Source organism: Ostrinia nubilalis, chromosome 13 (assembly GCF_963855985.1).
Source record: "Ostrinia nubilalis chromosome 13, ilOstNubi1.1, whole genome shotgun sequence".
Classification (NCBI taxonomy): Eukaryota; Metazoa; Arthropoda; class Insecta; order Lepidoptera; family Crambidae; genus Ostrinia; species Ostrinia nubilalis.
In genome coordinates, this window is record NC_087100.1 from 8,887,841 (window position 1) to 8,913,149 (window position 25,309).

At 35.5% G+C, this 25,309-nt stretch overlaps 3 protein-coding genes across 5 annotated transcripts; 2 read left to right on the forward strand and 1 right to left on the reverse strand.

Annotated features, from left to right (window-relative positions):
• Positions 1-1,454: 1,454 nt before the first annotated feature.
• Positions 1,455-3,763, forward strand: LOC135077177 (glycerol-3-phosphate phosphatase). Of its 2 annotated transcripts, none has more exons than XM_063971726.1 (6): positions 1,455-1,521; positions 1,657-1,802; positions 1,925-2,085; positions 2,185-2,322; positions 2,562-2,905; positions 3,039-3,763. In XM_063971726.1, exons 2-6 carry the CDS (start codon positions 1,706-1,708, stop codon positions 3,208-3,210), a joined length of 912 nt encoding a protein of 303 aa, XP_063827796.1. In that variant the 5' UTR covers positions 1,455-1,521; positions 1,657-1,705; the 3' UTR covers positions 3,211-3,763. The 2 variants fall into 2 exon arrangements, with proteins under 2 accessions (XP_063827796.1, XP_063827795.1); XM_063971725.1 differs by having other exon boundaries at positions 1,520-1,549.
• A 1,514-nt stretch (positions 3,764-5,277) lies between these two features.
• On the forward strand, positions 5,278-15,591 carry LOC135077587 (tubulin polymerization-promoting protein homolog). 2 transcript variants are annotated; one of them, XM_063972140.1, is made up of 4 exons: positions 5,278-5,386; positions 11,490-11,657; positions 13,267-13,548; positions 13,840-15,591. In XM_063972140.1, exons 2-4 carry the CDS (start codon positions 11,508-11,510, stop codon positions 14,029-14,031), a joined length of 624 nt encoding a protein of 207 aa, XP_063828210.1. In that variant the 5' UTR covers positions 5,278-5,386; positions 11,490-11,507; the 3' UTR covers positions 14,032-15,591. The 2 variants fall into 2 exon arrangements, with proteins under 2 accessions (XP_063828210.1, XP_063828211.1); XM_063972141.1 differs by lacking the exon at positions 5,278-5,386 and adding an exon at positions 8,185-8,327.
• A 77-nt stretch (positions 15,592-15,668) lies between these two features.
• Positions 15,669-21,746, reverse strand: LOC135077586 (type 1 phosphatidylinositol 4,5-bisphosphate 4-phosphatase). Its single transcript, XM_063972139.1, has 4 exons — positions 21,574-21,746; positions 21,187-21,356; positions 20,696-20,905; positions 15,669-19,328 (listed from the first exon to the last, which is right to left on the reverse strand). The coding sequence occupies exons 1-4, from the start codon at positions 21,614-21,616 to the stop codon at positions 19,044-19,046; spliced, it is 708 nt and encodes a 235-aa protein (XP_063828209.1). The 5' UTR covers positions 21,617-21,746; the 3' UTR covers positions 15,669-19,043.
• Positions 21,747-25,309: the final 3,563 nt, after the last annotated feature.

Here is a 25,309-nt window from a genome sequence, read left to right on the forward strand (position 1 = left end):
TCCTTGCCCGTTAACCCACGCCAATGGAGATTCCACCCCTAGAGTTCCTTCTGATAGAGACCCAGTGCCTTTATCAGAAGTGGGATTCGAAGGGCACTATTCAAAGGAGATAAATCTTTCAGCATGCACACCTACGCTACGCAACTCATCAAGTTTTACATGGAGGATGCTGGCTCAGACATTGAGAGTTGGTGCAGTGCAGGTTGACGGAAATTATTGTGATTGACGTAAACTGGAAGGGGCTTTGTGAGTGAGTGAGTTGAGGGGGCCGGGCCAAGGGCGCCCGGGCCACCCTGTTGCCGTGGTTGAAGGGGCTGTTTACGCCCGGGCCACGCTGGTGTAATGTTGGTTTCCTGGTCGCACGGCTGCATGCCTGGATCAGCAGTAGTAGTGGTGCGGTTTGAGGTAAATGGTTGAAGGAGCCTTGGCTTAAGCCTTGCGCGTCGGGCCATGTTACCTAAACCCTGATTTCCTGGTCGCATGGCTGCATGCCTGGATCAGCAGTAGTAGTGGTGCGGTTTGAGGTAAATGGTTGAAGGAGCCTTGGCTTAGGCCTTGCGCGTCGGGCCATGTTACCTAAACCCCGGTTTCCTGGTCGAAGGGGCCTCACGCCCGGGCCAGCTGTAATGTTTTGGTTTCCTGGTCGTGCTTCGCGCCCGGGCCAGCTGTAATGGTTTGGTTTCCTGATCATCTGAGGGTCATCACGCCCTGATCAGCTGTATTTATTGTGATTCTATGATCTGATATTCGCACGCTCTGTAGTCAGGAATGGACGAGCTGTGATAATGAGAAATTGAATGTTTACAGATGGACAAACCCTGGACTAAGCGCACGAGGCCGTGCGATAGTCAGGCTGGCCGTGTCGGCGCCGGACACAGATGCTGCAATTATTATTGATGATTAATAGTACCAATCTTAATATTATGTTATCTGTATAAATCTGTAGAGCGGAAGGTTTGTGATTCCTAAACGTAACACCCGACTGATGCGCAGAAAAAGATAACTGTCAATCAGTTGTGTCATGTCAAGTGTGAGCAGGCGGCTGCGAGGTTATCTTTGAAAGCGTGTTGAGTTTGGTGGAACGTTAAATTGTAGGAAAAGTGATTGTCAACCATCCAAGATATTATCTCCTTGCCCGTTAACCCACGCCAATGGAGATTCCACCCCTAGAGTTCCTTCTGATAGAGACCCAGTGCCTTTAAATGTATATTGCGCCGCTTTGAAGAAAGCAAAGTATGAATTTAAACAACTTATTATTTTTAATTTACAGGGTGTTAGGTAAATGGGTATAAGAGCCGACACTAGCCCATGTTAACAGGGAAATGGAAGCTAAGCTCTTTGCCTCACGGAAACTTATTTATTTTATTTTAAATAAATAATTTCTATGTATTTTGAGTTTTTATAATTTGAAAATGTAATTAATCGATTTCACGAGCACATCACTAGAACATTTCAATCAAATTTTCAATGTCATTTTAATGTCAATTGTGACAGCCGAGCTAGGTTTACGATTTCATTCTGGTAAATTTTTATTTACTATAATTACTAGGTATTTAATTTTTATGAGTAACTGAGTGTAATAGTTATGTTAAAGTGTATTAATAACTTTCGGGTCTGGAAAACTTTGTATTCTATTGATAAAAATATTTTTTACAGTAATGCAATAGCGTGTGGTCAATCGAGAAGTTTTAGCGTGTCCAATAAAATGTTTAAATCTGCTGTATTTAACCTGCAAGATGCTACAAAAGATCAAGTTCAAGAATTTCTGAACTCTTTTGATACAGTGTTAACTGATTGTGATGGTATGTAAATAGTTTGTGCACTCATTTTGAAATTATTTAAATATGCAATGGCTCAATGCCAGACCATGATTCAAGTAATTGAATTTGATTTCATCATTAACAATACAATTTTCTTATTACAGGGGTGCTATGGATCGATAAAAATGCCATTCCTGGATCAGCAGATGCTATGAACTATTTTCGGAAATTGGGGAAGAAAATATTTTATGTGACAAATAATTCCACGAAAACTCGCAGTGAGTTTGCTGCTAAAGCTCAGGAATTGGGCTTCATTGCTAGCCAGGTATTTTTTTTATAAATATTAAATTAATTAGAGAAAAAAATATATTTGTTCGATTTGTTACTCAAGTATTATGTGCTCATTATTAATTTATTGTTTCAGGAGGAAATTCTGTCTACTGCTTTCCTTGCAGCTCATTATCTAAAAGGTATTGGATTCACAAAAAAGGTTTACATACTGGGTTCAAATGGAATTGGGGAGGAACTGAAGGCGGTTGGCATTCGGAATTTTGGTGTTGGAGTAAGTATCCCTCTTATTATTGTAACATAATTATTAAATTAACATTATTAAAAATGTTATTTGTCTTATATTAGTAATTTGTGCAATACCAATTACTAAATCAGTAAATCTTTTAAACAATTATGATAAAAGAAAATTATATGATATATGTTATGAATAAGAGTTAAGAAAGCATCTGGTGGCATATGGTTATATTTTTAATTAATCTATTAGTAATAAAACTCTTTATTTTATTACAGCCAGATCCTGTGAAAGCAGATTTCAAAAATATGCAGCCATCAGAACTGGACCCAGAAGTGGGAGCTGTGGTTGTGGGTTTTGATGAGCACGTCAGCTACCCCAAGTTCATGAAAGCTGCCTCCTATCTCTCTTCTGAGGAATGTCTATTTGTTGCCACAAACACTGATGAAAGGTTCCCCATGGCTGGCTCAATAGTGTTGCCTGGTACCGGTACCCTGGTGCGGGCAGTGGAGACATGTTCAGAGAGAAAGGCACTTGTGTTGGGCAAACCTCATGCTTATGTCAGAAAGTATCTAGAGTCATGTGGACTTGATCCTGCTAGGACCTTGATGATTGGTGACAGGTAATGCAATCATTACTAAAAATAATTTGAAAATATTATAGTAGTTACATATTTTTTTATGGAAACTTGATAGTTTCTCTGCCTACTGATTTATATTTGTTTTTGTATTAAAGAAAATATTATAATATTTCAGATGCAACACTGACATTGAGCTGGGTGTACGCTGTGGGTTCCAAACATTGCTTGTACTCACTGGTGTCACCTCTAACAAGGAACTGGATGACATTCGCAATCAAAAGATACCACCTCTACCTGATGTGGTCCTACCTAAGCTTGGAGATCTGCTCTCCCTAATACCTTCATAGTACATTTAAATAGCAATTCTGTTTAGTGTAATTCAATAGGTCAATTCTAACCATGTGATAAGCTTAAGCTTTTTACGTAAAAGTATTTTAAGTATTAAGTTTGGTTATTGTTATACATACTATTTGCTGTGATCGTGGGCCATGTGCCATTTTAAACAGTTACTTTTGTAATAAATAATGTGTTATGCACTCCACACAAGTCATTAAAAATTTGGTAGAGTTTAGAACTTTATATTCTAAAGTTTCACCACAATAAAGTCGGCGACTCCTGTCTGTGGAGTGCCTTATTTTGTTCTCAGTGATTATTTTTGTTTCCATATATTTTAAATAACGAATTACTTAATATATTACAATAAATACAAACCTATGTATTTAATAACTGGTAGTTGACGTAGTGTGCTTATTAAAATGGATTAGTTAATACTCAACAGTAATATTCATTTATTTAGATACGAGCTTTTTATGTAGGTACATTTAATATATCAATGCTGTTGACGCTGTTGCCGTTGAATTAATTGTTTTTTACGGAATATATAATTTTGTAAGAATTTTATTTTGCTGTTTAATTAATAATATCCTTAGCTCATTAGCTGATATGAATATGTCTGATATGTTAGTAGTGGTTCATTATAAAGGCCTTAGTGACCAATAAATCGTAGCAATAAAACAAAATTATCTGGACGTTTTTTCTGTGATTTTTGACAGAATTTGTATTCAAATTATATATTATTTATTTTTATTCGTTGAATGTTTTAGTACTTACGAAAGATTTTTTCATAAAACGCAAGGAATGCTCAACGAAGTCCATCTATTAATTTGGTATAGGTACATACATTGTTAAATAATTGTAACGCATTATGAACCAAGAGAGAACCATTATTAAATTCATACGTACCTTAAAGGATAACCTCATTATAGTTTAATCATGAGTTTTCCTACAGTAGCCACAGTTACATTATACTTCACTCAGCACTATAGCAAGCATGATCGCTACAAAAGCATGACACGGTATTTCGAATTCTATTTGTGCTTTCACTGTCTAATAATTTTATGCTGCAGCTGAAATTAGAACATCCCATTCATCATTGAATATCAAAAGCGGGTCAACTGTATAGAGCTGCGCGAGTAACCTACTCAAGAATAAGAGCACGATTCAATGGGTGTTTTCATGTGGGTTGCTATGGGATGGGACACAGGATGTGAAACGGTTACCAACAGCGTTATAGTAAAAAATTGTTCACGCATCAATGGCTGGAACTAACGAGCGTAATAAATAGATATATTATTTTTAGTCTGGACGTTTTAATGATTAATTATTATTATACATAGGTGCCTACCACGAACCTTGTTAGGAGCTTATTATTCAAATTCAAATTATTTATTGCACGTCACATGGATAAGGGTTGGTAGAACATAATATTGTACATAATATCTTAGGTCCTTGTCACCTACCTTGTTGTCTTTATGTCAACAATAAAACTAATGCTATTTTTGTTAACAACAAAATAATTGCAGTAAGACCCAAGAGAAGAAATAAATATGTACACAAAAGAGACTGCACAATTTAGGCGAACTTATTGCTATGAAGCGATCTCGTCCAGACGGGAACCTAGGTACCGTGGTTTAAAAAAAGAAAACTACATTATTCTCTTCTTATTTATTAGAAGAGCTAATCTTCAGTAGACACTAATATTCTAGTAGGTATCATCTAACACTATAAATGTTGCCAAAGTTCCCAAAAAGCCATTGATTGTAAGTTTTTTCTGCTATTAGGGCAGTTTCATGCCTGCACTATAGGGGGCACTATAGGGGCAGATTCGGAATTTTTAATTTCATTAAACCTTTTTTTCAGTTCATACTTAATCTGAGTAGGGAGGTACGGTTTGTTTTAATCAAGAAGTAATCTGTTTTAAGGATTTTAATGCTGCATATTACAAGCAGCTAGCTAAGCACCTAATTAGAAGCCTCATAGCATAGCCGGAAGACAGGATTGCGACGCATGCGTCGTTGTCGGGCTGGGCGAACCGCGCGGCGCATCTCTGCTTGTCAACAATATCCGCGGCGTTTCGCGCCACCCGCCAGTGCTAGTGCAACCGCGATCACGCGCGCCGCCGCCACAAACGTTCCGCACACGTTGAATGTGATCTCATACAACACATCTCATTAACTGCACAGAGTAAGTCAATATTTGCATTCATATCCTCTCGTACTGAACCACCCCCGACGGAGGGTCACGAAGAATGACCCGCCATTTTCGGGTTAAAAATAGACACAGATTTATCTGGCGAATTTTGTTTTGTCTAAATATTATAACCAGTTATTCGCACTTGTGATTTATGAAACTTACATAAACAAGCGAAGATAAAACAAGTTTATCAACGCATAAAATTGAGTGGAATCGAAATTCCCATTTGGTGCTCAAATTCGCTTGCCTCAAACAAAGAATTTGGACAGTAGAGGGTGTAGTAGAGCCACCCCCATGGATGTCTCGACACTCCCCCTTGTAACACAATATTAAACGAATCGTTTCTCGTGGGGATATAAAACAGTTTTCATGGGTTTGACTATTTATATTGCTATTAACCCATATTTCCGTACGCTTAATTGCACTGTTTGCGAAGTTTTTCAGGACTGTGAAACTGATAACTAGTCATGTTTAATAATTAGTTACTCACTATTTGGATAGTTCTAATATAATAATTCAATTTAATTACGAAAATAAAAAGTAGTTTTTAATAATCAGTGCATAATTTTATTAATACTCGTAAGCGTAAGGTGTAAGCGATTATAAACAATATGTGGTTTCCTGACGATAAGCCTTATCTGAAGTATCGCCGCACTCAAATTTGGACGAGCAATTACTGATATAATCCGATCAAAGCTGTTGCATTAACCTTGGTTTCGTCACGTATAAGTAAAAATACACAAAAGGTAGTAGTAGGTCTCGTATGTGAAATCATGCGGAAAGATTAGCCCCCATAGTAAAAGACTAGTAGAAAAAATTGATCTAACTATGCGTAACTATTAACTACCGATACTAACGAACCTAACTCTATTCTATAAGTAGTAAGTAGTATCCTAATCCTGCAAAGTTATGTTTCGCAGCGGTATTGTGTCACAATTTTGTTATTTCAGTCCTTATTTCACAGCGGTGGATATCTATAGCTCTCTGACGGTGTGTCATTTGATTTGCATAATTAAATCTTTAGTCTACATATAGGTTCAATTTAAATGACCTTTTTGATGTATCTATTGCTCTTGACGAAATTAGTTGGATTGATACAACTTACTTGTAATTGCTATTGTTATTAAATACCTTCAGTTAAGTAGGTATTACTCGTATACTCGTACGTACTCTACCTACCTTCTTGGCTTCCTTTAAATTAAAACAAAACTAATTAAGTATTGGTTTCCTTAATTGAATTCATTTGCACGTCTGCTCCGATACGAGACGTGCTAAGTTTACAAGTTAGCACATAAATTATATCGGTGGACAGCCATCATTGACGACAATAAAATTTCAAGGTCCCAAAATATTGCAAACTCTCAGAATAGGTACCGTAATTCTTTTTATTAGATTTTCCCTATATTTTTAAAAGCGGGATTATTCGTATGAACATATCATTTTATATTTATTTTGTTTTGTGAACATGTTAAGTAGTTGAAGTTAAGTTACGTACGAGGTTAAGACACCTTTGTGCCGCGGTGGAAAACTAGACACAATTATAATCATTTTCACTTGGAAAAATTTGATCCATTGAAGAGTTATATCGAACAATACGAATAATATTCATATTAATATGCATTATGAGTATAATTAAATTTTAATTGTTACGGTGTTTACTTAATACTTACATTCATGCATCTGTGTGAATGTCGTAAGCGACAGGGAAAGTTTGTATGCCTAGTCTAGAGGCTATAAACTCGATTATAGAAACTTGCAAGGCCGTTCACGTTTGTGTCTAGTTTTTCGCACGCTACACACTTTCCCGATTTCCCCCCATTTGTAGAGCAACACATCCAGTTTTTAAACCTTTCGCTTATCGATTTGGTAAATACATATTACTAAGTTATGTAGTCGCTGTTTTAATATAAGTATGTATAAGTACTTATTTGAAGTTAATACGTTAAACTTTAGCTACTCCATCAAGTAGATTTTCACAACAGGCACGTTAAGGAACACATCTAAGAGGGTTCCATTAAATCTTTCAAAACTTTTGACGCTATTAAACTGATGGCATATTCTATTTTGATACACTATTCAATTAGCAGGTTTTAATGAGTAGAGTTCACTCATTTTAGACTTTTTAAATGCTTAAAGTGTAATTTTTAGTAGGTTTATTTAGATTAAGAAGTGCCACTTTCAACTCCAATTAAAACTGAAATAGATAACTACTTAATGAGCGACTACTTATCTACAAAAATATTTATTTAGGTATAATGGTCTCGTGTACCTTTAGGTGATGTTAAGTTTATAGGCAATAGTTTCAAATGGTATATTGTTAAGCAATATTATTCGCCGTCTCTGACATCACTCAGACATTGATTAATTTCGGATTGTAATGCTTTGCACGTACAGTTAAATAAAGGTGCATGTCCATATCTGATAAGTACCTGCTTAACTTTTATTCTTACAGCCTATTATGATGACACATCACTTGACTGGTATACTTAATAATGTTTACGTAGAGCCGTCAATAAATATTAATTGACGGTCAATATTATCACGGTTAGCGTATTATTTTTGTTGTGCTAGTTAGGTATCCCTGATATTAAAAAATATTCATCACTATTTTACAAAATATTAAAACAGAAAAAAAAAAATTATTTACACTTATTAAACATAAATGGTCTGCCCAAGTGCATTAAAACACCCGTATCAGTAGATGATATTGATATTTTAAGAATGAGGTAATACCAACAACGATAAAACATTATTTACGAGATATTTACCAACGAGCTACTTGATTGTGAAAAACTTGATTGTATTTAGTGATTTAAACATAAGCGAGCATATATTTTGTTAATTAAATTGATTAAATAAGTTTAATACAACTCTAAATATACTTAGTAGTGAGTTTAGACGTGCTATTGCCTGGATACCTAAGTTCAATAAGGTAGGTATTAGAATTTTTGTTGGGTTTCTTTTTGACTAAAATATGTTTTTACTATTGTTAGATCTAGTAAAAAGAGAGTGAGTCATCATTATAAATGGTGACGCAGAATGACGTCAACTTGCCGACTGGGTCACGCGGACGCGCTATCCTATTCCTATCCTATTCATTAAAATAAGTTTGGCTTATTAATAAATTAAGTTCTCTATTTTTTTCTTTTTTCGTAACGTAATTTTACATTCGATGTTTCTTTGCAGTCGCTAATTCAGTTTACGATAAGATAACGGCTGTTTTGTATGTGTAATGTTTGATAATGAGCCAATGTGTTTACTTGCTTTTATATGGTATTAATCTTCTTTATTTATAACAAGATATAGGTAATAATAAATAAACCAACAAAAACAACAACAGAAGCTTGTTTAAAATTTTGGTTAATTAGGTAATGTCATTTCTAGATTAGCCTTGTACCAACGAGCGATCACCATTACAGTATTAGGTACTGAATTATGTCCGAAACCGTTAAACCTTACGGATAATTAATAATAATATATCACTGTGCTATCGCGTTCTATCGTAACTTTTGTTATTTATCAACGTTTAGCACATTCTCTTGAAGCTTAGACATTTCCACAAGTAGCTATGTAATTAATATTATTTACAAATATAAATGCCAGTACTAATTAAGCATATAATATAAAAGTAATTAACAGCATTTAGGTGATTGTTCATGCGTGTAAGAACGTATATTTATAACGTGAGGCCAATGACCATAGGTGCATAAGTAGGCTAAGAGCGAAGTAATAGCACAGAAAAGTTTAGTTAATTATATTCTAATCATTAATTCAAGAAAACTATAAGGGGTTTCCAGAGGTATTATTAATAAAACAAAACAAGGAATAATATTTAATTTAAAACCCCCAAAACATGCAAATGCTACAACAATTTATTGAAGTCTATGCTACGACACTGAAATCTCGTAGCAGCTCGTAGCAATCATCCCTCAATGAACAATCAACATAATAACAATCCCTCAATATTTTCCGAGTTAGATTGTTGCATTTGCAACACACATTTTACAGTTCACAGACAAAAGCTTCACAATCACTATCTAAACAGATATTGCAAAAACTTCGCTTGTAGTAAAATATCTGCGTTCTAATTATCCTAGAAACAACACCAAGGAACTAACTAGGTCGGGGAGGTCTGTGGCATCGACCGAGACACGTTATATGGCCGTCATTTAATAAGTATGCCAGCTGGTGCAAAACAAACAACTATGTAACTATTTGCAGGAAGCGACTAGTTTGTGACAACGGGAAATTAATAGAAGATTGTGCATTTAAACGATAAGCGTAGTAACAGGATAACGTAGCACCTTTAAAGAGCTGGTATCAAATACATCAAAGAAAATTACTTAATACTTAAGTAGGTACATGCAATTAAATTGGTATATTGCGGAAACATTTTTTCGTACAAAGATTTTATCTTACGTTAATAATAATCGTTACACACTCGTAGGTAGTTTTTTGGCAATACCGATGGGTGATTGATATCTATGACTAACATTTGTGTGCTTAGGTAATTAAAGTAATGACCACTCAACAAACAAGATGAGGATGACTTTGTTCTTTGTGGTCTTTTTATAGTAAAGGAAAAACCGGATAGTTTAGTTCCCGAGTTAATAAAAGTAATCAATTTTCTGACTCTACGTTAAGCTCTAAAAAAAATTTGACAATGTGTAGGTAGAATACTCAATCTATGAAATACATTCATTGTTCATTGCGAAGAATAACAGTCGCAGTGCGACTTATTGTAACAACAACCAAGGACATAATTTTCATTTCAGTAACCTTCTAGACTAGACAAATGACTTGTATAAACATGCATAGAAATAATGTCTGCCAATTGTTCCATAACAAAACGTAACAAATACCAAAAGTAATCTAAAAATAAGTACATGAACTGAGTATAGGAGTTACTACAGGTTATTATTAGTAACTCATAGGTTCTTTCTCACATAAATCAAAAGACAAACGATCAAAAATGCGGGACCGGTATAGATAAGTACGATACGATAGAGTGTAGAGCTCATGAATATTATAATTTAAAGATCTCAAGATTGGTTGGCCAGTGGTCGTGGTAATGATTGGCTCCAGGTCCTCCGTCGCTTCCTACCTTGATCTGTATAGGTCAGATCATTTAGCCCGGCTAATAGTCAGGGCACCCACAGTTTTAGATCGCGGAGGTGTTTAATAGTGCATTGTTACAGCCCCCACATGCGCTTAAGTGGTTGATAGATGAATTTGCTTCTAGCATATTATCTAAGAGGATTTATGGTGACATGATGTGCATTATGCTATTTCGTTAATAGGATTGGTCTTTGTATTGGTTGTTTACTGTGGGTAAAAGGCTTATGTTACTTATAATTAACGCATTAGAATTAACTTACAGGCAATAAGTTTGTACAAGTACCTACTTATAAGTAAGTTACTTAGGTTGTTTAAAAGTTATTCAATTGTAAGTTACTTGTCTATTATACAAATTGAAAGCCAGTAGTAAAACTTTTGTCATAAAGCCTTAAGGGATGAGCCTCCTGTTTTAAAATCCATCAAAGTATTTTGTAAGTCGTAAACTTCGAACATTTCAATCAGTCATGAATTGAAGGAGTCTTACCTACTTATTGAGTTCGCTAAGCAAATCTTTGTGTTTCTATAGAACCGACAAGAATCTCAGCTGATGTTTACAAGTTTGCTGCAAAACGTTTCGTTCGCAAGGTCGATGATGTAATTGCCACATTTAGCACCAAACAGCCGCTATAGCTTCGATACTAGATAGTATGTTTGGTTATTTTTGTATGACATCACGCCCGTCCCGATCGTTTGCGTGTTGCCTTGGTGTTGGTAATGGACCAAACATTTTTATGTAGGTAGGTCACCTAATATTATTTCCGGGACGAATGGACGAAATAGCCAACTAGATGGCCGCTTAAAATGAGCAAGTAGGCAGCTTTAAGTAGCTCATGTATTTGATTTCATGAGAGTAAGGCCATACCAATTTTATTCGTTACATGCATATTTTTAAATTACGTGCTTTAAGTGGACCATTTGTTACCTATCCTACTGTATGATTCAAGTTTGTTAGTTTGCTCATAGTTACGTATTTTAGATTTCAGAAAAGGCAAAGATGTCGGAAGAATCAGCGCAGGCGCAGGACTCCGTGGAGCAGGTGACGCGCGACGTCAAGGACGTCTCGCTGGAGAACGGGAACGGCTCGGCGCCCGCGTCGGCCAACGGAACGCCCGCCAAGAACGAAGACAATGCCGTGCCGCTTAAGGTATGCACTCTACAATGTATCGTATAACCAAATTACGTACCACAATAGGTAATTCTCAAGAAATGTAAAACATTATAAAATCGAAAGTTTATGAGTGTGTATGTTTGTTACTTCTTCACATCTAAACGGCTGGAGCGATTTTATAAAATTTGGTATGGAGTTAGCTGACACCCTGGATTAACACATAGGCTACATTTTACCGCGGGTAACACCGCGGGGCACAGACTAATATTATAAATGCGAAAGTAACTGTCTGTCTGTCTTGCTTTCACGCCTAAACCACTGAACCGATTTTGATGAAATTTGGCATAGAGATAGTTTGAGTCCTGGGAAAGGACATAGGATAGTTTTTATCTCGGTATTTGAAACAGGGACGCGCGCGATAAAAATATTATCTGTGACAGACAAAATTCCACGCAGGCGAAGCCGCGGGCGGAAAGTAGTAGCGAATAAAAGAAGAATGAATTTTAAGGTGATAAGGCGGTGTCGGTGTCGGACTGCTGATTCAAATTCTTTGAATACAAAATAAATGTAAATACGAAAATTATTTCAAATCCAATTGGTGTCTGGGTATGCTGGGTCACGGCCATGGGTCACGGTATAAATCCGACGTCTATGGACCTTCTGATGCCAGGCTGTAAGAGTATCCCGAGACTCGTATTGTATTGTACATACACGTCGTAGATAGAAAAAAATTGCTCAACAAAATTATTTCTGAAAAGGAACGAACAATGCACGTTGCACGTTTGCATACTAATAAGGAAACTTCAGTTGCGGCGCTAACTAGGACTAATACCTTGAGGGGAGACAATGTTATAAGTATCCATGTAGGTACTCATGTGGGCTTTACATTCCATCTATGGCAGTTATGAAATCAGATACATGAAATCAAATACCTAAGCAATCTTTAAGATTACCCGCCTACGACTACTTAATGGCTTTATTCTTATATCCGTTACAAAGATACCTCAATTATTATTATTGTATCAATTTCCCCTTGACGATAAAAAAGAAGCAGACGATTTACGATTCATTATCTACAGGTTCAGGCCAATTTAAAAAAATGTAGTTTTGAAATTAGTTCCCGTGTAGGTATGTGCAAGGGGCATATAGCAGATGACTGTCGTGTTTATTTAAATGAATTACTGAAGTAATTAATTTAGTTTTATGCTTAAGCATTTAACATTATTATTACCATTAATAAAACATTTTCTTTCACATTAAATAAAAAGAAAAAGTTGTTATAAGTATTTCAACAAATTAATGTTTGTTAAACATCTACCAAAGTACGCTAAACAAAGCCTCTAGCGAGTCCTTGAAACGCTTTTTCACTTTTGCCATTTATTATGCTAATGTAGCACCTAACACGCCTGAAAGGGTGGAGAAATATATAGGCACCCTTGTAACAACGCGAAAGCGGCCCACCACGTCATAGTTTTAGTTGTGTGTTGGTTCAATAAGCTACCCTAGTTCTGTACGACCGCATTTTAGAACGTAGAATACTTATTCAGAGGTATTAAAAGTTATCTTACAAACAAAGACCTAGTATTATATTATCTGTGCTAAGACATTCAATATCAATAATGAATTCGTGTTTCTGTTCTTGCAGGATGCGTTCAAAGCCTTTTCTAAGTTCGGCGATCCAAAATCTGACGGGAAGCACATTACTTTATCACAAAGTGACAAGTGGATGAAGCAAGCCAAGGTGATCGACGGCAAGAAGATTACCACCACAGACACCGCCATAAACTTCAAGAAACTTAAATCGCTCAAAGTTGGGCTTGAAGATTACCAGAAATTCCTCGAGGAATTGGCCAAGAGTAAAAAGGTCGAGGTTGAAGACATAAAAAAGAAACTCACCACTTGTGGACAGCCAGGAATAACATCTCATGTAAGTCAATGTTCAACTCAGCTTTTGTACGGTATTCCTTGTACCGGTTCTTTTATTTCTTCTGCAACACTAGTTTCTGTTGTCCCCTTCTGATGCCTACTGCATGGAAGTTTCGCAACATAGCAACTGCTAGGTCATTCCGCTGTACTGAAAGAAATGTTATCTTTAGAATTAATGCATGAGATGTGAGCAAAAGTTATCCCAAACATAGGTTAAAGTTTCGAATAGCGAATGTATGTAATTTTATCAAAAAATACCAACTTACTTTTAAACAATGTTTTCTATTTACAGGTGACAAAATCCCAAGCCGCCGCAGCAGCCGTGGACCGACTTACAGACACCACCAAGTACACTGGCTCCCACAGGCAGCGGTTCGACGAAACCGGCAAAGGCAAGGGCATCGCCGGCAGAAAGGACCTCGTCGACGGCTCCGGCTACGTGTCCGGGTACCAGCACAAGGACACGTACGACAAAACTCACTAAACAAAACTACATCATTCTATAAAGCGGCTACAAGGTATTCGTAACCACGTATGTAGTTCCCAATAATTGATTGTCAAACACAAACGATTTGATTCGACCTGTGTGGCAAGAATTGGCGTCCATTTCAAATTAAAAGTACGCGCGAAAAATACGACCATTTGTAAAAGTGCATAAATTAGATTGTGGAAGACTTTCATTCAGTGCCATTATTGAGTGGCATTCCTCATCCTCTAGCATTCCAATAATTCGATTCAATAGCTTTCTTAATATCTATTACATTACACTATGTTACTTCAGAAAATTTTGGGGCACTGTTAATGCTCCCTGTTTTACCTACCTAATATTTACGCACACATAGACCAATATAAATTACGCCTAACTACAATCTAACAAATACTAAAAAATAAGTTCTCAAACAAAGAAACTAAGTACCTACCGTTTGAGTGACTGATATTGCACAATATTTATAACTCGCATGTTTTACCTCTTTTATAATGTAACTTTTTTCTAAATTTACATTTACGTGATTGAATAATTTAGAAAATCATTCTATAGTTGAACAAAGATCTCGTTTAGAAGTGCAAAAACGGGAATAATGTAGTCGACAACCCTTGCAGGTCATTTATCAAAAATTCTATACCTGTATAAATCGATAAGGATTTCCGCAAACTTTTTAAAATTTAATTAACGATTAATAATACATATAATTCAATAATAAATATATCCGATTGAATAAATTTGGTATTTCCAAAGAAAAGAAACAAAACAATCAAGTAATAGAAGTTTTAACATAGGAAATAATGTGTTGTCCGTTGTTATTTTATAAAACAACACTGCAAAACTACTAAGAGAAAGATTAAAGTGAGGTGCCAAATAGATTCAACCGGATTAACTAATTAAAAAAAAGAAACATTTATTTTATTAAGTACAGTATACCTAATTTATTTTTTGTATTGTCCTAGAGTTCTAGAACGTAATATTATAGCATTTAGCAAACCAATACAGCTTTGTATGTTGTGCATTCCTTCACATCCTTAACTAGGATTTATTTTTATTCAAATAATATGTAGTAACTTACACTTAGATAAGCACTCATAAGATTCTTGAAATATATTTGTTTTCTAGTCCTAAGTAAGCTGGTAATTATCTATGTTGGTATCACTAAAAGGTATTTAAAATTTTCAAGTATTTACCCTTATAATAATATGATCATGAATTCAAATATTTAAGTCCAAAACTTGTAAGGAATCAAAAAGTACAAATTGGAGATACTACACAAAATTTGTATAAAATGATGCAGCTACGACTTCATAAATATGTGATGTGTTTTTTTCAAAAGGTTGTTTTAGTATTTTTTGTACATAAGCATTTTAGTAAATACATATAAAATACGTATGTTGTAAGTTTATTTTAATGTAATATCACACTCACATATTGTTGAGGTTTGTGCTTTATTTATTACTTGAATGGTTCTTGTAAACATGATAATAAGATAACCACTAGGTGTTACACCTAAAATGTATTTTGTTATTTTATCGAAATAAACATATTTTACTTCCAGTTTTTATTTCTAATATTATGCTATATTTTTCCATTAAGTTCCCCAGACCCAGTATTTTTATAAAAAAATACGAAAATCATTTCAATAGGTACCATTTATTTAACTTACAACTAAAAATACATGGTTAAAGCCCTAACATTTTATGAAAATAATGGTAATACAGAAAATCCTACTTAAATTTTTATATAAAAACAGAATGCTCAAATAATTCTAAGTCTTAATCCACATAATGTTTGAATTTATAGTTTGACTATAAGAATAAAGCATAATATCACATCAAAAACAAATAAAAGTCTGCTAGCCTTACCAGTCCAATAATCAAGATGTATATTTTCATAATGGCCTGTAAGCGGTCGATGCTTTACATTATGACCGCGGTAAAATCTCTTCGAGTCTTTTTTAGGTTGATAAAAAGCAAATAACTGCAAGATTTTCTAAAACTCCAAAAAGGTTTGATCGCGGTCACAATCAAGATCAGCTAAAAAGGTTCAGATTATACAAGTATCCGAGGCATAGCTCGTCCGTTAGCATAGCGCGTCTGTAAAGTATCTTAAGCTTATAACACACTGAGGCGGAATCTAGAGCCTTATGGGAATTTTTGTAATGTTCGAGTTACTATGTACGCTTCTCGAAGATCCGCTAGCGGACACTTACTGTACCAGCGTGTTTTGGCTTACAACTTTATGTGGTGATTGGCAAAGTAGAAATTCACAGGAAGGAGCTTTCATTCTGAATACGCTTTTTATGTTACATACCTAATAACGTAAAACGACGAGAACATCATTAAACACAGTTCCTGCATTTTTATTGTAATCGTATAAGATTACAAGGAGGTAAGGCTAGCCATTTCGATAAAATAATAACAAATATAACAAGACCCAGCATGGAGCTAGGTAGGCAGAGTAGCAAGCAAGGTAGTAATCTACTTTTTGACTAAATATTCGTAGTCAAATATGAATATAATAATGTACACTCGACGACACATCAATCGTAACAGTTACCATGCCAATGTATTATTATTTTTTAGTATTTTGGGTGCTAATAAGATCAACGTGTAACGTTTCATGTGTTGTTGTGTGTACCTATTAAAAAAACTATTCGTATCGTCTTTACAGTAGATTAAATACAATTTTATTAACAGTAAGTAAAGTTAAAATGAGGGCTCTATTAAAAAACCAAGTCGAATAATGCATGCAAAATGAATTGTTATTTATATCGTAAAATAATTAACATTAAATAATTGCATACACTATCATCAATGATTCGAAATGTTTATAATTGTTAACAATAATACAAAAGCAAAAGGACATGATTTGAATATACAGGAAAATAATATATTCAATGAATAATCGTTTTGAAAAGGTGCATCCGTATAAATCCGTCAAGAGTCAGTCTTTCTTCCATGCTATTTGTGAATGCGTTAATATGAACCTATCTAAAGGTAAACGCACACTTCACCGCAACAGGCTCACGCCTTGGACCAAGGCTCACGCTCACACGTCACATCGGTAATTGGCTAATTCTTTCGGTTCGTTCAGTGCAGGTTCGAGTGCGTTCACTTTAATGATTGTCGTGTTTGGTGAAGGATGAATGACAAATCAATGTGAGAGAACTCAACAGATGTCATAGCAATTCAGAACTTATTTTCATGTCACAAAATACAAAATAGAGTAATTGGATTGGTAATTTCATTTAACACCGCCCAATGGTTTAAACCCTGTACGGCTAGCACGAAAAACTTTCGAGTTCAAATAGTTTGCGTACTCGAAACGCCATCAAAAGATTTAGTATGAAAACTACAACAGCGCCCTTGTGAACGTGTCGTAAAGTGAACTTAGTATGAGATGTGGTTGCACAAAACTTATTTTGAGAATGAAAATTGTCACTTTATCGTTTAATTCGAAGATTGAGTATCGAATTTTATCCAGTACGCAAACGATTCGAAGACGAAAGTTGTTCATGCTAGAGGTACTGAAATAAATAATCGAATTACATGTATAAGCACACAATCACAAGAAATACCTTTCAATTTATTTAATAATCTCATTGCTAATAATATTATACTATAACACAATATTATACTATAGTCGAAAACGGTGCAGGAGTATTTTAATGATTCGTATAATCCTCCAATTCACTATGCTTGGTTATTTTAATTAATTTGACCTAGCTAGCGCAGTATGTAACGAAGGAAACCCGTCATTAATATCACACCATCTCTATATCATTCAGAGCGACCAAAGTTTCGCGACTGAGGTCGTTAATAATAGCGTTTTTTGATACGATATTTTAACTCTCCATATTTTATTAATTAGCAATGAGATCGCATATGAGTGTAACAATTGATGCAACATGTTTAAATTTAGCTAAATTATGGTAATTATTAATAATAATATTACTATAATTCAAACAAACTTTTAATATAAATTGGTGATTTTTTCAATATTCACACTATACTCAACCAATCAAACAACAAACTATACGATTTTGTAGAGCTTAAAATGGATACACTAGAGATTTTTTTCAAATGTTTATCGTTAATTGAAATTGAGGTGTGAATTGAAAACCGTATGTAGACTACTATCACCCATAGCTGTCTTTAAATCCTTACAACTGCGCGGACTGACCTCAATGGCCACTGATGTTAATATACCGCGATATAAGTAATTTCGTATGAATGGAAAATTATCAACATTAGTATTATCTATTAAAGAATTCATACACACAGTCATCGACATAATATGTATTCGTTTATTCGTGTTTTATAGTCTATTTTTGCTTTGCGTTGTCTTATCTAATGCAATATTCTTTTACTTCTTTTTATTCAATTTCGGAATTAGAATACATAAAAGAGGCCTGCAGTTATGGTCTGCAATCGGCTATCAACTCGCACCTAAAGTCATATAATGGCTATATTATATTATTCACTGCCTGTAAAGCAGATAAATTATTGTCCTAGAAAATCTATTGAAAATTTATTGCTGCCTATGTCAACAACATACATGATTTGTGATTGCTTGATAGTATGTGGTATTGTAATTAACGCATTAAAATACGATCACCATGCACGATAAGCGACACTCATAAATTATTGTGTCATGGCATTTAAAAATACAGAACTACATTTTGAAATATGACAAATTAAGATCCATGAACCAGATATACAGGTGGGATACAGTAACCGACAATGATAACTTTGCTGAATTTAGGTGATCAAGTCAACAACTTAGAAGCTATGAATATATTCTATCGTAGTGGCTGTCGATCAATACATTCCTATAATAATAATATTTGAAATATTAACTCACCACCCGTCACTGTATTGGTTAAATTATACATTAATACAGTATAAAACCAAACTACATAATAACGCTGGTTACAATATGGAATCGAGAAACCTTTTATATTTTCTAGTCATACAAATTTTATCACAAACTATGTCGGTAATAGTTTACATGGGGCCCTCGATCGTACTCACTTTCATCGCGAAGTAGTAGACGGCGCGGCTGCCGAGGAGGAATGCGACGAGGAATGCTCCGACGTAGGCGACGTAGACGCCGCCGCCGTGCGACTTGGCGGCCGAGAGCGTCCCGAGCGTGACGCCGATGGCGATGGCGAGGAAGATGAGCGCGAGCACCGCGAATATTGTGCCCTTGACGCGCGCCACCCGCGACCCCACCGACGACACCTTGCGGCAGTGCGGGCACCGCACCGGTGCGTTCTTCAGCAGCTGATACTGAAAATTTTAAACAGTGCTTATAGCAAAGAGTTTATTAGGTAGCCAGTAAGTAAATAATTTTGGTGGCGACTATGGAATGACTAAGTACTTGGCCTGGCTGCACACGCGGGTCACTATGGACATTGGACACACGAATAAGATTTCGTGTTTGAGTACAATGCGTAGCGCCCACCCCGCGCCCGCGTGTTCATTCTCGCCAAGCATTAAGAGGCACACTTAATTATGAGATAATAATTTATTGTTTACTTTTTTTATACATGCAAGGCGGGTATTTGTTCACAATCACACCTGGTGTTAAGTGAGAAGATGCAGTCTAGGATGGTACATATCTGCCCTGTAAGTGCATATTCACTCTCACCTTGAAAAGGCACGGATTATAGTGTTCAGGAAAGATAGCATTACATTATTTGTTTAACAATGTTTCAACAGCTTTTATATTACTTTTTATATATCTGTCGTGAAAAATGAATTCCTAATGATGACTGAAACTTGTTTTGTGAGTAAAATAAAAAATGTATTTCAGAACAAAGGGCTATTATGGCAAAGTCAGCTCTACAGACCAGTTTTCTAAAGTAATGCAAAGCCCTCATCTTAAGAATTAACACATCTAAATTCGACAGTCAGGTTTTGTGCTGAATAGAATTACCATAAATGTCCAGTTTAATGAGAATAGATTTTAGAAGGTATTACTTTAAAGCTATGGTTAAATATATCTTACATTCACATTTTATGTTATAAAAATCAATGTATGTTGCCTATTTAATCACTGACATATTTTTTCATGCAAAAACTACTGAACGGATTTTGTTGAAACTTTACAGTATTATTGTTTGTAACCTAGATTAACATATAGGCTTAAATTTATGCCAATCTGTGACACTAAATTTCACGCGGGTGAAGCCGCGGGCAAACGCTAGTATTAACATAAAGGTACAAGTTGATAGGGTAAAGATAAAACTACAGTTATACTTTATTTAATTGAACAACATTGTATCATTATCAATAAGTTGTATTATGAAATTACTCAATATTTTTTCTTAGCTAATAAGGAAACAAAATTCAAAATTATAATTGAGTGACACAGTAAATGTCCACTGCTGAACATATACCTCCCCCAATGATTACTGATTAATTATACCTACATGGTATTGATGACACAAATAATTTACACAATGGGAAAACAGTTGAAAATGACACAAAATGCATAGAAATATCTTTTTTTTTGTTCTGCAATCAGTTGCCAGACTATAATCAGATGTATTGTCTTTTTATTATTAAAGAGCAGGTGGCCTATGCCAAGCTGTCTTGACATAGGAATATCTAAAATTTTAAATGAATTATTAAGTAATAATGCTAGGACTCACCAGAAAAGTGTCTTGGCAGTGAGCACAGATGACTCTGCACATGCCAGGCAAGGTCGGTACTGGTGGTGTTACAGGCGATGGCGCAAGGTTGATAATCCTCTTGCAGTCTGGTCGAGGGCATGCAATTCGTTGAGAAGAAGACTTGCAAATTAGCAGGCAATTACATGGACAACGAACATATTTTTTCCCTGGGGGAGCATTCCTTATAGGCTGTAAACAAACAAAAATATAATATTAATAAAGTAAATTGGTGCAAACTTTACAAATACCTTCACTAAAATTAACTTAAGATACCGTATTAACATTGTAAAGGAACTTTCTTCAGTATAATTTAATCTCAAGAATATTGTTTCTACAAACTTATCAGCGTGGTCTCAATTAGTAAAGATAACAAAGATGCTCCACAATATGTTTACAATTTTTATTTATAGATGTATCGAATTGAGCTTCATTTGTGTTAATCAGGCTGACTTTAATGTAGTTTGGCTTACCGTAGCTTCGTTACAATCAGAGCATTTAACTACATGTTGTTCTTTCTTCCCGGAGATGTCTATCATAGCCTGACATACTCGGCATGTCACCATGGGCGTCCCTTGCTGCAGATACGGCGGAGGCAATTCGTCTGGTCCAATTGGAGATATTGTGCTGACATTCACCTCCTCTGTCAATGCAAAATTCTAATTAGGCGTGCTTCGATGGAATACGTAACAAAGTTACCGATCAACCTACAAACTTGCACCGAATAACATACATAGTTACACAACACGAGGATTTCGAAAAACCTGTTCACAATCAGCTAAAATCATTTGTTTAGCAACAAAAAATAAGTCTTGGTTGAATCATCAGCTGTCAAAACAACGAAATCTTTGTACACCTACCATCTCGCAGCAAAGGCTGATTTTCACTTTGTCCGTCACCCATTTTAAATTAAACACGGTAAATTTACAAACTCCGACAGCAATTACTTTAGTTGAAACAAATAATCCGATGAATACAATTAAAATTTTTGTATTCCGTCATCTGAGATTTCAACTAGTGTTGTGGTCGAGAGCAGTCGAGCGAGCGAGAGACTCCGAATCGTAACGAAGGGGCATCATCATAAGTTTTTTTTTTTTTTTTTTTTTTTTTTTTTGAAAAAAAGCGCGGGAAACGTCGGTTTCGGTGGACGTCTTTTTTTGGAGAAATTATTTTTTCATTAATTTTCTATTTATAGGATCAGATAAGTAGTGCAGTGTAGTTTGTTAACTTAATTTTTATTTATATATCATATTAGTGTATCATATCTCATCACATATTGGGTAAGTTTTAACTTTTTAACTTTCCATTTCGTCCAATGGACGACGATCCTCATGACCCGGGTGGGACAGCCCCCCCGGTATCTAATTACGTTACTATTTCACGTAATAGTTCATGTCTGGACACTGAAGGATCGGTAACTGATAATAATAACTGTGAGTCAAATGTTTCGCATGCAAAACGCAAACGAACTTTATCTAGAAAAGTTTGCAAACATTGTAACAAAAAAAGGAGGAGCCGTCATAATAAATCTAATGTGTTCGATTCAACAAACGTTTTTGAATGTCAGTGTATTCTTAGTAGCAGTACTAATGAATTACAGGATGCGCCCATAGTTTCTTCATTAGATCCATCTCCATCCACTGCGAATTTGTCGGCCAATGAAAACTTAACCAACTCCCCAAGTGCCCCAGTTGCTAGACCTTCTTATGTAGCTTCAGATTTGGCACCATATGTTGTTCACATACAAAGAGTTCCATCTGACCCTAATGAAAACTGCACCATTCATCCTATATCATTTGGCTTTTTCTTAAAAAAGAATGGGATTAGAAACATCATTGATGGTAGTTTAAAGAGAATTGGAAGGAACCGATTATCAATATCTTTCTCCAAATTTGAAGATGCTAACTCATTTCTAGATAACGGGAGTTTGAAGTTCAATAAATATAAAGCGTTCATACCTTCTTTTAATGTGACACGTATGGGTGTGGTGAGAGGTGTGCCGACAGACTGGACTGAAGAAGAGATTGTGAGCAATATTTCAGTACCAATAGGTTGTGGGAAAATTCTGAAAGCTAGGCGCCTTAAAAGGAAAAATATAGTTAATGGTGAGGCTCAGTTTGTACCTATAGAAACAGTGGTGTTAACTTTTGACGGTCAGGTCCTCCCTAAGAGAGTGTTTTTATGTTTTAACTCACTGCCCGTTGACCTGTATATCTATCCTACCATTCAATGTTTTAGCTGCTGTCGGTATGGCCACGTGAAAAGTCAATGCCGTTCAACTCCTAGATGCTTTAAGTGTGGTCTAGGCCACTCAGGACATACCTGTTCAGTGGAGGAAGATGAAATGAGGTGTTGTTTATGTTCAGGTCTTCATATGGCTACTAGCAAAGTATGTCCTGAATATAATAGGCAAAAGAACATAAAGGAATCTATGGCAAAAGACTGCATTACATATGCTGAGGCACTTAAATTACACCCTCCTTGTTCTAAATCTTATGCAGATGTTTTAGTATCTCCTACACCTCAGAATTCATACAATCATGTGTCATCAAATTACTCTAATAAGACCTCATACAAAAAAACTGTTTTCTTAAAGCCTAGATCTCCTCCTAGGTTTTCTAAAGGTTATGATAAATCTGCTCATGATGAAATCATTCAAGGATATAACTCTGAAATCTCTCCAAGTAAAAGTATTTTAATTAACAGCGATGAGAAATACTCAAACTCTTTAAGTAATTTATCATTAAAAGAATTAATTGTAGCCCTGATTAATTCTCTGCAAACTAATTTGTCATCCCTACCGTCCAACGCTGCCTCAATCAAAGATAGATTATTAGACAAAATTTCACATAACGAACAAAGCTTCAGCAATTCAATGGAATTGCCGCAGCATTTTAACTAAAAAAAGTGACCTTTTATATTTAATAAATAAAGAAAATCCATTTATTATTGCTCTACAGGAAACATGGCTTAAGCATGTTTCCATTTTTAAAGTGCCTAAGTTTTCCTGTGTTAGAGAAGATCGTAGTGATGGGTATGGAGGCGTGGCTATTCTTATTAGTCACTCTACTCCGTTTTCCCATGTCCCAATTCCTCAGCACAGTAGTGATTTTTCTATTATTGCAGTTTCAGTAAATCATATAACTTTTGTCTCAATTTATATTCCTCATCCTACTTCCCACATTTATGATGAAATAGATAACATTATTGGCAACCTTCCTTATCCTATTATTATTATGGGTGATTTTAACGCTCAACATGAAACTTGGGGAAGTAGTAGTTCTAATTATTACGGTAATAGGATTTTAGAAATTTTAGATAACAATCATTTATGTATCTTAAACTCTGGCGTTGCAACCCGCAGGACTGCGCCTCATGAAGGAGTGAGCGCTCCTGACTTATCTCTTTGTTCTACTAATTTAGCCTCGTCATTATCATGGTCAACATTACCTTCATCGTATGGCAGCGACCATTTCCCAGTTGTCATTGAATTCCCAGATATTAATAGGAATGTGAATAATCGCGAACCTCGAATGAAATACAGACTGGACCGAGCTGATTGGAGCCTATTTAAGGACAAGGTGGAACAAGGTCTTTCATCTCTACCGGTTGTTAGTGAAAACAATCAATCAGCATGTGCTGAAGCTTTAGCCTCTTTATTAATCGAATCTGCTAATCAGGTATTTCCTATTAAAAACGGTCGTCATACTAATAAAATCCCCTCACCACCTTGGTGGGATAGCGAGTGCTCAGATGCTGTTAGGAAAAGAAAGGAAGCGGAAAAGAATTACTGTGCTATTTCAACAGAAGCTAATTTTAACTTATTAGTTGAAATAATGTCAAATACCAAAAAATTATTAAAACGCAAAAAGTGGGAAGGCTGGAGAAACTTTTGTTTATCCATCTCGCCAGATGTTTCCCCTTCTTTTGTTTGGACTAACATAAGAAAATTTAGATCTGCTTTTAAAGAATCCCAGCCGCCGTCTCATAATGATACTTTAATTGAAGAATTTTTAGATAAACTTGCTCCACCTTCTGTTGCTGAGAATCTTTCTATACCCAATGATGCTTTTTTATTTACAAACATTGAACATACAGTTCTTAGCGACCCTTTTTCACTTTCTGAGCTTAAAGGAATTTTAACTTATGTTAAAGACTCTGCGCCGGGTGGCGATGGGATCCCCTACTCATTTCTGTGTAACCTTAGTAATTCTAGCTTGTTATATTATCTAACTCTTGTAAATTCTATTTTCAATTCTGGTTGCGTTCCACCTTCATGGAAATCTCAGGAAGTAATTCCAATTTTGAAACCCCATAAGCCACGAGAAGACTCCAACTCTTACAGACCAATTGCACTCTCATCCATTCTTATGAAAGTAGCTGAGCACTTAATTAAAAACCGGTTGGAATGGTTTATGGAGAGTAAAGGCTTGCTCAGCAACAGTCAATACGGTTTCAGAAAAGGGAAGAGTTGTGCAGATAGTATTGGCATTTTTTGCACTGATATTAGATTGGCGTTTTCATGTGGCGCTTCAGTTCTTTCGGCTTTTCTTGATATAACAGCAGCATATGATAATGTGTTGTTAACTGTTCTTA

What these genes read in the sequence shown, in the direction of transcription:
- LOC135077177 (XM_063971726.1), top strand. Translation starts at nt 1,706, where the DNA reads ATGTTTAAATCTGCTGTATTTAACCTGCAAGATGCTACAAAAGATCAA. An exon ending in TGGGCTTCATTGCTAGCCAG is followed by an intron (nt 2,086 to 2,184) that starts GTATTTTTTTTA and finishes TTATTGTTTCAG; the next exon opens with GAGGAAATTCTGTCTACTGC. An exon ending in ACCTTGATGATTGGTGACAG is followed by an intron (nt 2,906 to 3,038) that starts GTAATGCAATCA and finishes ATAATATTTCAG; the next exon opens with ATGCAACACTGACATTGAGC.
- LOC135077587 (XM_063972140.1), top strand. Translation starts at nt 11,508, where the DNA reads ATGTCGGAAGAATCAGCGCAGGCGCAGGACTCCGTGGAGCAGGTGACG. An exon ending in ACAATGCCGTGCCGCTTAAG is followed by an intron (nt 11,658 to 13,266) that starts GTATGCACTCTA and finishes CTGTTCTTGCAG; the next exon opens with GATGCGTTCAAAGCCTTTTC. An exon ending in AGCCAGGAATAACATCTCAT is followed by an intron (nt 13,549 to 13,839) that starts GTAAGTCAATGT and finishes TTCTATTTACAG; the next exon opens with GTGACAAAATCCCAAGCCGC.
- LOC135077586 (XM_063972139.1), bottom strand. Translation starts at nt 21,616, where the DNA reads ATGGGTGACGGACAAAGTGAAAATCAGCCTTTGCTGCGAGATG. An exon ending in TCAGCCTTTGCTGCGAGATG is followed by an intron (nt 21,357 to 21,573) that starts GTAGGTGTACAA and finishes TTGCATTGACAG; the next exon opens with AGGAGGTGAATGTCAGCACA. An exon ending in CTGATTGTAACGAAGCTACG is followed by an intron (nt 20,906 to 21,186) that starts GTAAGCCAAACT and finishes GTTTGTTTACAG; the next exon opens with CCTATAAGGAATGCTCCCCC.